The 12,597-nt window shown below is 35.6% G+C and overlaps 1 protein-coding gene across 5 annotated transcripts; it reads right to left on the bottom strand.

The window, feature by feature from the left end:
* Positions 1–470: 470 nt before the first annotated feature.
* On the bottom strand, positions 471–11,267 carry LOC141290432 (myosin light polypeptide 6). 5 transcript variants are annotated; one of them, XM_073822550.1, is made up of 7 exons: positions 10,962–11,267; positions 7,935–7,962; positions 4,918–5,061; positions 3,300–3,473; positions 3,066–3,143; positions 2,841–2,883; positions 471–1,006 (listed from the first exon to the last, which is right to left on the bottom strand). In XM_073822550.1, the coding sequence occupies exons 1-6, from the start codon at positions 11,136–11,138 to the stop codon at positions 2,855–2,857; spliced, it is 630 nt and encodes a 209-aa protein (XP_073678651.1). In that variant the 5' UTR covers positions 11,139–11,267; the 3' UTR covers positions 471–1,006; positions 2,841–2,854. The 5 variants fall into 5 exon arrangements, with proteins under 5 accessions (XP_073678651.1, XP_073678652.1, XP_073678655.1 ...); XM_073822551.1 differs by lacking the exon at positions 7,935–7,962 and adding an exon at positions 7,707–7,734; XM_073822554.1 differs by lacking the exon at positions 10,962–11,267 and adding an exon at positions 8,436–8,530.
* Between the last annotated feature and the right edge of the window lie 1,330 nt (positions 11,268–12,597).

Genomic DNA, 12,597 nt, shown 5'->3' with positions numbered 1-12,597 from the left:
ATATTTTTATTCTTTAAATTCCCATTGAAATTCTTTACAAAATAGCTAAACATTATAAGAGGAGCATGATAAAAAGGTTTCTAAACGCACCATGCCTGTCTGCCTGAGATTTGCCCTTATAAGCAATTGAGACAAATTAGTCTCAAAGACACTAAACATCTTAGTGCCAACAACATTTACCTTTAATTTAAATCACTGAACCAAATAGTGATCATTTGAATTGCATTAGTCTAACTGCGAAAGAAGTTCAGCAATTTGGTCTAATTTCACTTCAGACAGCTTGGTTTTTACAATTAACCACAATCAATTAAAGCAACTGGAGGGAGGGGAAGAGTTCACCCTTTCAACAAATGTAAGAACACTGCCATCTATCTGCAAACAGGAGAGAGGCAAGTTCAACTGGACTCAAAGCTCATGTTCATTTTCAAATAACGACTCTGGAAGAATTGGAAATAAATACAAAAAAGTAGTTTCTGTTTAAAATGTACTTTATTGGACAGTGAGAACATTCCAAGTTAATTAAAATGTTATTGCATTTCCGATTCATAATTTCTCAATTTGAAAAAGGTAACTTATTCTGAAAAGGCCAAAAATAAAAGTCTGGCCAGACACGACATTTCTACTACAGCACAGTCCAGCAGAGATGCCTGAGGATACACTGGATATTGCATACACGCTGCTAATGTGCTGTATTGAGAGGTTTTATTGCAGACCAGTCAGCACACAAGAGATCTTTTTCATATCGCTATATGGTTTGAATACCACAGGACAGGAGGTGAATCTCTTGGGAAGTCAAATGGGAACTTAAAGAAGATAAAGGCACTTCTAATAATAATACCCAAATGAGTGCAAATACAAGCCAAGGACTGGAGCCATTAAGCAAATGAAGGTGACGGAATGAATAAGAAGATAAACAATACATATAAAGAAATTATTACACAGAAATAAGACAAACAAATGAGTTGTGGTCTTTATCTTCAACCGCTCATGACCATGCGGACGAGCTCTGTAGAAAAAAAATAAAAACAAAAAGTTAGTTTCCAATTTGGGTCAAAAAGGGATAGACTCCAACTACAGCATGCAGTGTCAAAAAATAAACATAAATAATAAAATTAAAAAATGAAGTACTACTGTCAAAGTCCAAATTACTTTAAAACTAAGATGAAAATAAATAAAATATTTCAAATAATTATACCCAAATCCCCTTCATACACTACCAGTCAAAAGTTTTTGAACAGTAACTGTTTTTTTTTTCTTTTTTTTTTTTCTACTCACCAAGCCTGCATTTATTTGATTCAAAATACTGCAAAAGCAGTAATATAGTGAAATATTTTACCATTTAAAATAACTGTTTTCTATTTGAATGCTTTAAAATGTAATTCATACCTGCGATCAAAGCTAAACTCCAGTTCTCAGTGTCACATGATCCTTCAGAAATCATTCTAATATTTTTCTATTATCAATATTTAAAACAGTGGAGAACATATTTTTCAATATTCTTTGATGAAAAGAACCAAAAGATCAGCATTTATCTGAAATAAAAAGCTTTTGTGAGATTTTACACTATACCATTCAAAAGCTTGAAGTCAGTATTTTTTGGGGTGGGAAAGAAATAGAAGTTAATACTTTTATTTAGCAATTATGCTTTGTCATCACTTTTGGTCGATTTAAAGACATTTATAATGTTACAAAAGATTTCCATTTCAGATAAATGCTGTTCTTTTGAACTTTCTATTCACCAAAGAAACCTGGAAAAAAAAAACAATTCTGCTCAGCTGTTTAACACAATACTTTTTTTTTTTTTAAGCAAATCAGAATATTAGAATGATTTCTGAAGGATCGTGTGACTGTAGTAATGATGCTAAAATTCAGTTTTGAAATCACAGGAATAAAATTATATTTTATAAAATTGAAAACAGCTATAGTACATAGTAAAAAATCTCTAAATTGTCCTGTTTTTGCTGTACTTTGAATCACATAAACGCAGGCTTAGTGAGCAGAAGAGACTTCTTTAAGCAAACATTTAAAATCTTGACTAGTATATAACCTCAGCAACTTCAAAAACTGCATTTCATCTGCTGTAGTTGGAAGCCGTTCCCCAGTTATACTTGTTCATAAGAGGTGAGAAACAGGGTGAGAGCAAGATGGCTAGCTCCAACTAAACCACAGCTCAAAGACTTAACCAGGTCTAAGATTCAAGAAAATGTTAAAGAAGCTCCGTCTGGTTTTCCTCTACAGGGCAAGAGTGGAAACAGTTTTATAGCACAGCTACAGTAATGAGAGATTGTAGAGTTGAGCTATGGATCAGCCTCCATCAGGAAAAGGGAGGGAAAGACCAGCAAAAACAGCCAAATCACTGCAATTTGTTTGGTTAGTTAATAATAAAAAGCAACCGCACTGCTTGGTGAGCACAAGGAGGGAGTGTGCTGATATCCAAAGGCAAATCTAAGACCGAATGAAACTCTTTTAAAAGCAATACACCATGTTATGCTACATCCCTTTACAAGCGCTTAAGTCTGAAAGCAGTGCAGTCGCCCTTTGCCTCTGAGAGTCGTCGCAGGGACGGCCACATGCAGAGAGCATGCCGCAGCCAGGGGCCAAAGGAAAGGCTGCTGCAGAGATAGAGAAGAGTCCAACCATGTGTTAAAACCTTCAAACTACATCCAACCAGGCTCTCAATGCTTCAGACGTCACATGATACATAGCTTTTTTTGGAATAAAAATGCAAAATGAATAGGTGTAGACTATGCAATCGTGCGTGTCTGAGAGCTTTAAAGACAAAGCCTGGATGGATTGTTGCTTCACGTGTTATAAATGTTGAGGGCAGGAGGTAGACGTACACCCGAGACATCTCTCAGCCAGACATGATGTGGCGAACGAAGGCTGTGGAAGATCAGTTACAGTTACGGCATGCTTTCAAGATCGGATTCTCTCTAAAAGAACTTTTCCATTTTGGTGCATAAACAAAACACATACATACAATCATGTAAATCCCAGCACAATGTTGTATTTTGTATCAAAATGTACTTTTACTTTTTTACTATTAAGCGACCTCTGTTGTTTACCTTCGTAATTGATGCAACCGTTAGCATCTTCGTGTCCGGCTAGAAGCGTTTCTACCTCCTCTTCAGTCATCTTCTCGCCTATTAAAAATATATAAACCAAAGCATAAATGTTGTGTAAATGGACCACTACATACCAATATGCCATAATGTTCAATTCAACCATCTCTAGATTCAGTGGCCCAGATGAGGAGGAGTGGGCTATAAATATCTCCTCAGGAGACCAGGCCGGCTTACCCAGTGTGGTGAGAACATGGCGGAGCTCAGCACCCATGACTGTGCCGTTGCCTTCCTTGTCAAATACTCTAAGCCCCTCCACAAAGTCCTCAAACGTGCCCTGGTCTTTGTTCTTAGCAATGGCCTGGAGCATGGGCAGGAACTGTTCGAAGTCCAGCAATTTGTGGTTCATTTCTGCAGAACAAAGTATCGTTTAATTAGACAAGCTAGCATTTGTTTCCATATTATGTGAGAAAAGAGAACAACTGTAATTGCCGTAGTTGATAAAAGTATTACTACTTGTACAAACACTGTAGTAGAAGTTGTTCACTTCCAGAATATAAAATTCCTGATACTGTTACTCACCCCCATGTGACCCAAGATGTTCATGAAATTAAGGTTTTGGAGGAAAACATTCCAGGATTTTGCTCTGCAGTTTCAGTCATTCCAAAGGTCATTTTTTTGTGACCTTTTCAACATGATTACGTAATGCGTGAGGTCGGGCTGGTGCAAGATAAGCATTTCCAGTTAAAAAGCATCTACATTTTCATAGTAAAAAAAAAGACAAGAAAAAAGGCTGATCATTCCACTGGATAAGATACTTATTCCTCGGTTGGGATCGTATAGAGCCCTTTTATAGAGCCTTTTGAACCCGTAGATCCCCATTAAAATCCACTATATGGAGAAAATTCCTGGAATGTTCCTCAAAAAACTTAATTTCTTTGCGACTAAAGAAGGACAGACATGAACATCTTGGATCCCATGGGGGTGAATAAATTATCAGGAAATGTTTATTCTAGAACTACACTTATCCTTTAATGGTGGGCTAGTGTGAAAGAGTTTCGGTTCAGTTGAGATAACAGCTCAGTGCTGTTGTCACTACATGTTTTTATGCATTTTACGCAAGTTTACACCCTTTTCAATGGTTCAATAGTTCAGCCTTTAATTTCACAAAACCTTAACTGATAGACTGGAGTCATGTGGATTGTTGTGATGGTTTTTATCAGCTGTTTTAACTCTCATTCTGACAGCACCCATTCACTACAGAGGATTACTTGGTGAGCAAGTGATATATTGACAAATTTTTCAGAATCTGTTCTAATGAAGAAACAAACTCACCCTCATGTCGTTCCAAACCAGAATTACCTTTGTTTATCTTCGGAAAACAAATTATGATATTTTTGATGAAATCCAAGAGCTTTCTGACCCTGCATAGAATGCAAGGGTTCTACCACATTCACATGGACTATTTTGTCAATGTTCTTGGTACCTTTTTGGGCCCTTGCTGTCTATGCAGGGTCAGAAAGCTTTTAGATTTCATCAAAAATAACTTAATTTGTGTTTTCCGAAGACAAACAAAGGTCTTATGGGTTTGGAACGACATGAGGGCGAGTAATTATATGACAGAATTTTCTTTTATGGGTGAATCATCCCTTATATTTATATTTTTGTTGTGAATTCCATAAAAATATTGACAGGGCAAGTACAAATCTGCACAGCCAGCTGAGCAAATAAAAAAATTGCACCACTGAGCCCTGAAATGTCTTATTCTGTAAATACAGATAAAGGCAAGATAAGATACGATATTTAGGCAATGACTATACAGAGGTCATCCATTATCCATAGTGTCTTGTCCTACCTTCTGCCTTTGGGTTGCCCAGGACTTTGAGCACCTCAGCATTAACAGGATTCTGGCCCAGCGCACGCATTACATCCCCACACTGACTGTAGGTGATCTTCCCATCTCCCGTCCGGTCAAACAGAAGGAAGGCTTCTTTAAATTCTGCAGAGATCGATAAAGAATTTATTCAAACTAAATGCTTGAAAACAAACACAGCAGGAAAATAGAAGGACAACATACATGCATGAAAAAAAGAGAAGCTGAAATGAACAAGTAATTAGGATGAAAATAGGACAAGATATACTATGCCTTTAACTGTAAGGATGTAATGACAGGCCATTTCTTTAAAGAGTCTGAATTCATTTAAACAGCCCAATGGATCAGCACAAAGAGAAATACTGCACCACCCATCAATATTAATGCCACTCCAGGTTATTTTCTGTGGTCTCTATTCAGGTTAGACGAGGCAAGCTAAATGACCACAGAAATCTTATCCATCCACCTTAAGTCATTATATACCTCAGTACTCACAGACCTTTTGATAGAGTTAAAAAGCTAGTGAAATATTCAAACACACCAAATAGCTATTTAACCAGAACTTCAGCCAAACATACCAAACCACAGTAGTCAACATTTAAAGTGGTTAAAAAATAAATAAATAAATAAATAAGTTGCCCTAAGACAATAACAGGTATTGTTTTTTGGTTTCTTGAAAGGTTTTGACACACTTCAAATATTGACTACTGTACACCGTTCAGTAAATACCATCTACAAATACTTGATTCTGTGGCAGTGGCATCATTTAGCAGCCATTTATGTCTTTTTTGTTATATTAAATGGACCAAGAAAGTATTGAAAAATGAGAAGTATTCATTGAGAAGTACTGAAAATTGTTATAAAGAACTGAAGTCTAAAGTTTACATACATCTTGCAGAATCTGCAAAATGTTCATTATTTTACCAAAATAAGTGAGATCATATTATGCATATTATTTTTTATTTAGCACTGACCTGAGTAAAATATTTCACATAAAGATGTTTTTATATAGTCCACAAGAGAATAGTTGAACTTACAAAAAATGACCCCGTTCAAAAGTTTACATACACTTGATTCTAAATATTGTGTTGTTACCTTAATAATCCACAGCTGTGTTTTTTTTTGTTTAGTGATCGTTGTTCATGAGTCCCTTGTTTGTCCTGAACAGTTAAACTGCGTGCTGTTCTTCTGAAAAATCCTTTGGTTCCCACAAATTCTTTGGTTTTTCAGCATTTGTGTATTTGAACCCTTTCCAACAATGACTGTAAAGATCCATATTTTTTTCACTGAGGACAACTGAGGGACTTATATGCAACTATTACAGAAGGTTCAAACACTCACTGATGCTCCATAAAGAAACATGATGCATTAAGAGTCGGGGGTGAAAACTTTTTGAATTTGAAGATCAGGGTAAATTTAACTTATTTTGTCTTCTAGGAAACATGTAAGCATCTTCTGTAGTCATTGATGAAAAGGGTTCAAATACAAAAAAATAAAATAAAATAAATAATAATACTGAAAAAAAAAAAAAAAAAACAGAATCGGTGGAAATGAAGGGTTTTTCTAAAGAACAGCAGGCAGTTTAACTGTTCAGGCAGACTAAGGACTAAGGACTCAACAACTATCACTACACACAAAAAAACAGCTGTGGATCACTCAGGTAACAACACAGTGTTAAGAATCAAGTGTATGTAAACTTTTGAACCGGGACATTTTTATAAATTCAACTATTAATTTCTCTTGTGGACTTTATGTAAACGTCTTTCATGTGAAACATCTTATTCAGGTCAGTACTAAATAAACCAAAAAAACATGCATTTTGTATGATCCTCTTGTTTTGGTAAAAATAATTATTTTGCAGATTCTGCAAAGTGTATGTAAACTTTTGACTTCAGCTGTATGTGTAACATTACATGCGTTTAAGTTTTTATTTAAAGGAATAGTTTATAGAGTGATTCTTCATGTAAACACACAACTTCCTAAAAGCACCAATTAAAAATGTATATATTAAACATACATAATATTCTAACATAATAAAATAAAAAGCCATTTTTATTTAGTTTACTTTTTTCTTTTATTTTATTCAACTCAAAACATAAGCCTTATCATCTATTATTGAGTGTTTAAACTGCATGCGATTATAAATAAACTATTGTTTTGACTCCAAGCCAGAGTTCGCCGAAAGAACTGAATGTTATCCGTTAGGACAGGCCCTTCCAACAAAAACTCCCATCTCCGTAATGCTTTTCCTCCTCGGTGGAATGTGGCTGTTCCCTTGTATGCCTTAAACTGAGCCTTTAACCATATATGGTATGAGAGGAAAACGGGAGAGTGAGCAGTATTATGTCAACCCACTTTGGTTAAACAAACAAGAGCAAAAATGAACCTAAATGGCCATTTACTAAAAAAAAAGCTCATGCGACCGGTGGCAACACAGACTATAACTCATATTCTAGTTTCAAAGTTGATATTTAGACATTTAACACGGCAAGACTTCGCACTCTTTTGTTAGCAGAGTTTCAACACTTCCTGTCTCAGACACACCCTCTACAGATATGACTGGCCATGCTACAGCAGAAACACATTCGCTGATAGGCCTACACTTCAAAAATGCATTTCAACTCTTCAAACAAACCAAATTATGATTCTTGCAGTTCAAATGGAAGAGGGCAGGTGAGGTGCTATTAGACACAAACACCAGCTTGTTGTCCTTAACACCATGCAAACTAAGTGAGATCAGAACAAAAAAGAAAAGTTTTCAATGCACTCACCGTGTATTTGCTCCAAGTTAAACTCAATCTAGAGATGACATACAACAGTGGCAAAGGAAAACAATACAAAGGTAAGAAAAGAAAGCAGGAGGAATGCTGGGGCAGAGGAACAGATGAGAAGGACAACACGGATGGGAGGATGAAAGCAGGCTGTCTAGCAAGAAATGTGGGGAAATAATACATATACAGAGTAACATGCATCTGGACTAACGTTACACACAAACTCACCAAGAATCTGGTCCTCGCTGAAGTCAGACTGTTTGAGACAGAGCGACATTCAATGAATATGAAATGATGCACAATAGCAAAGCTGTGAATCAGATGGGAATTTCTAATAACAGCCGTCTGGGTTAAGTTTTCTTAGGCCGCAGGAAAAAGTTAGATAAGTTTTCTATCCTTGGCCAAAACTGCCCAGCTAATACAGTTCGCTAACGTTAACTCACAGCCGTGCTACCGGGTGACAGATAGACTAAAACACACTCTTGTAGTGAAAGTAAGTTAGCTATCATACTCTCAAATTTCTGAAAAAGAATTTCACAACCAATATACATGGGTTTGGTCACTTCCTTGCGCACTAAACGGCTTAAAACTCGGTTAGCTAGCATGAAATAGGCTAACGATAGATTCTTAGCACTGTTTATAGTAACCAAACCATGCACTTGGTAATATTTACATAGAAAAGTTCTAGTAAAACCTATGTTTAAGTTAAATGTTTATCGATATGCCTACCATATCTGCAGTGGCTTGTTTTCCGGTCTGTGTGTCGCGGCGGGAGTGTGAGATGACTCTCGTTAACGCTGCTGAGTTATGTAGCTATATCCGATTCGTAAACGAATCATTCCTCGGAGTCGAATCTTTTCAAAGAATTAGCCGAACCGGCTCACTAATATGAATGAACGATTTGTTCGTGTGGAGTCAACTACTTATTGAACAGAGACGGTATTTACCGTATTTTATGTGTGTCCGACTCCCATCCGTAAAACCACGAATGAACTTATTAAGAGCGTTTGGACAGTATCGATTTATGGTAACGTTACTTTAAAACATGTGACCCTGGACCACAAAACCAATCACAAGGGTACATTTTTTTTTTAAATCGAGACTTATACATTGTTTGTAAGCTGAATAAATAAGCTTTCATTGATGTATGGTTTGTTAACTATTTGAAAATCTGGAATTTGAGGGTGCAAACATCAAATTATTGAGAAAATGGCCTTTAAAGTTGACCAAATGAGGTCCTTAGAAATGCCTATTACTAATCAAAAATTAAGTTTTGATATACCTGAGACTTAAACACTGGTTTTGTGGTCCAGGTTCACATTTAGAAAATCTGTAGTATATTTGAAAAAAGGTTGAATTATGGCTGTAGCAAACTGAAATGGGACACAAGAAATTAAAACATTAATTCATAAAATAATTATATCAATAATATTTAATAAAGCACAGAAAATATGTAAATAGCTATTTACCTGAATGAATTGATTGGAACATTTCACTAGAAATTGGACTTTATTATTATTATTATTATTATTATTGTGCAATTATGTACATATTAGTACAAACATATACATCTTACAACAGTTATGAAATAAAAAAAGGGTGTCCACCTTTTCTCTTCAATATGGATGTAAGTTTATGAGTGAGACTTGCGGTTTACGCACAGTAAACAATAAAACTGTTTACACCACATACCACCAGTGTGTTCATAGTTAATACATAAAAATAATATGGCAAGACCAATTTGCATTATCAAGCAGCAAAACGAGCTGTTTTGTACAGCTAAAAATAGATGAGACTGGAAGCCAAAACCATAAAATGTATAAATAGCCACGCACATTTTAACGTGAATAAAAAGGTGGATACTAAAACAAGTGCTTCATAAGTCTTTTTAGCTTTTCTGTTTCTAATATTGTGCAAAGTAGCACCATATTGATTCATTTCTTTTATAAAATTATAGCTTTATAAAAATGAGCTTTTTTTTTTTTTACAAAGAAATTGTACTTTTAGAATCAATGGTATCTTGTACAAAAATAAATACGATATCATAAATTTCGATTTGTATTAATTTTCCAAACATCCTAGAAATTTAAGTTAGAGTAATCTATCCAAAATAATCTTGAGCATGCGCTCTGAAAAAGAAAAGAGATGAATCACAGATTCAACAACACCACAAAAAATCACAACAGTTTTCAATATCCAGTTCGAACCGTTCAAATAACTCTTTAAAAGGGTAAATATATTAAAAAGATACCTCTCTTACTTTATTACGTATTTGAAACGTATTTGTTATTGACTATGCTTTCTTCCACTCAATACTAGAAATGGGGCGTCAGGAACGGCGTGATACGTCATGACGTAAAGAATCGCTGAATCACTGATTCGTCAAAACGAACGGTTCAAAGGAACCGAATGGCGAGAATGAGTCGGACTTCCCTTCACTACTATGACGGGTGGAGTATTCTCATTACACACAAAGAGTGACATAAGTGCACAGAGACACTCCCAGCGCAGATCACTATAGCATAATGATCGACTGCACACAACTGGCAAAACGTGTCTTCAATGCGGATGATTTGTAAGTTTGTGAAGCCATGCGATTAAGCCTTTGTTTGGTTCAGTTGTGCACTCCAACGCTGCATTCCTAAACACATGGAAGGTGTAGGCTTTATATTCATATAAGGACTACTGTGAATCGTTGAAATAACATAAAATGTAGAGTATAGTGACAATTCATCAAAGACAGGATGTTAAATTCTTTATGCTTAGCTTCAATGATTCATTCTGAATGGATTGCTCTGTTGTTTCAACCTAGATTTGAGAATAAGGTATATAACAAAGAAGAATATAAATTATTTAGTACATTTAAGAATAATTCAAGGTGACAGTAATGCAGCTCAGGCAGCACAGCTACACCAGTGCCCCATTTCTCAATCCTGATATAGCTCCAGTATTCTCTTAAGATTTGAGAGCTGGGTTGACACAGTTTTCCGTGTGCTGTGCTGAGGTAATCAGAAGCTGCATAAAAAAAGAGTACACTGATGTTTTATTAACTAACTAATTCAAATTCAAATCTGATGCCATACAGAAAATATGAATGTGTAGTTCTTGAGTTCATGCTAAGTTATTCAGTTGAAGGTTTTAGATCCATTTGGATTCACATTCCATTTCTATATTTTAGTGATGGATAGAAGAGCTGTTGCCATAGCACTGCAGAATAAGCATATCTAAACATTCTGTTGCAGGACCATCACTTACCTCTAACGTGCTGGGGTCAAAGGGGGAATCAGAAGGGCGCAGCATCCGCGGTTTCAACTCAGGAGCTGGTTTTGGTGGTGAGGGTGTTGTGGCAGGACAAGGAAATGGTGGTCCGTGCCTTGGTAACGTTCCTCCTGATGGAGACTTTTTAATTGACGGTTCTCGTTTGGGTGCCATCTCTAGACCTTGAAATGTGTCCTTCCTTCTTGGCCACTGCTTTGCCAAAAATCAAGGGAAGCGCTCAGTCAGATGAATTGCATGTGTGTCCTCTGATAGTAGAAGAAGAGAAAAGGATGAACAGGAGAAGCAGGTAGGTAGCAGGAATAATCTAGGATGAATTCATGCAGTGGATGTGCATGCAGTGAGAGTGTGCGTAGGAGTGCTGTCTCACCGAGTCTGTTTCACTCTCTCCGCTTGTATTTATATGTAGGTCAGAATCGTGTTCGTATGTGGGTGTTAGGGTGTTTGTGTCACTGACAGACAGTGGAATCAGTATAAAAGAACCTCTTTTTATATTTGCCTCAAGACTTGAATGTGTGTGCTTGTGGAAGAGCTAGATTTGTTAAGGTTATTTATAGGTATTTCTATTTTTATTCTCCTTTCATTTCTGCTAAATATTTCTCTCACACTTAGTTTCTTGATAATTGCATCCTTCCTCAATGTTTCCTTGTGCTGATTCTGTTAAATATTATTATTATTATTTGTTTAATTTGTATTTTTCTCCTTAAATACTTGTCTTGGTTTTGCTCGGGTAATAACTGGATGATTAGTCTAATAGTCTAATCTCATCGATATAGACCATGATTAAAATTTACAGTTGAAGTCAAAAGTTTACATACACCTTGCAGAATCTGCAAAATGTTAATTATTTTACCAAAATAAGAGGGGTCATACAAAATCCATGTAATTTGATATTTAGCACTGACCTGAATAAGATATTTCACATAAAAGACGTTTAGTCCAGAAAAGAAAATAATAGTTTCATTTATAAAAATGACCCTGTTCAGAAGTTTTCATACACTTGATTCTTAATACTGTGTTGTTACCTGAATGATCCACAGCTTTGTTTAGTGATAGTTGTTAGAGTCATTTGTTTGTCCTGAACAGTTAAACTGCCCGCTGTTCTTAAAAAAACAATCTTTAGATCACACAAATTCTTTGGATTTTCAGCATTTTTTTGTATTTGAACCCTTTCCAACAATGACTGTATGATTTTGAGATCCAGCTTTTTACACAGAGGACAACTGAGGGACTCATTTGCAACTAATACAGAAGGTTCAAACGCTCACTGATGCTTCAAAAGGAAACATGATGCATTAAGAGCCAGGGGGTGAAAACTTTTGAGCAGAATGAAAATGTGTACATTTTTCTTATTTTGCCTAAATATATATATTTTAAAAACTTCTTAATCTTAAATATATAATTTTTAAAACTTCCCTTCAGAAGCTACAGAAGATACTTACATGTTTCCCAAAAGACAAAATAAGTATGTAAACATATTGTGAATATCTTATTTAGGTCAGTACTATATAAAAAATAACATGCATTTTGTATGATCCGTCTTATTTTGGTAAATAATTAACATTTTGCAGATTCTGCAAGTTGTATGTAAACTTTTGACTTCAACTTTAGAGGT

Source organism: Garra rufa, chromosome 18 (assembly GCF_049309525.1).
Source record: "Garra rufa chromosome 18, GarRuf1.0, whole genome shotgun sequence".
Classification (NCBI taxonomy): domain Eukaryota; kingdom Metazoa; phylum Chordata; class Actinopteri; order Cypriniformes; family Cyprinidae; genus Garra; species Garra rufa.
This window is presented reverse-complemented; position numbering and strand designations above follow the sequence as displayed.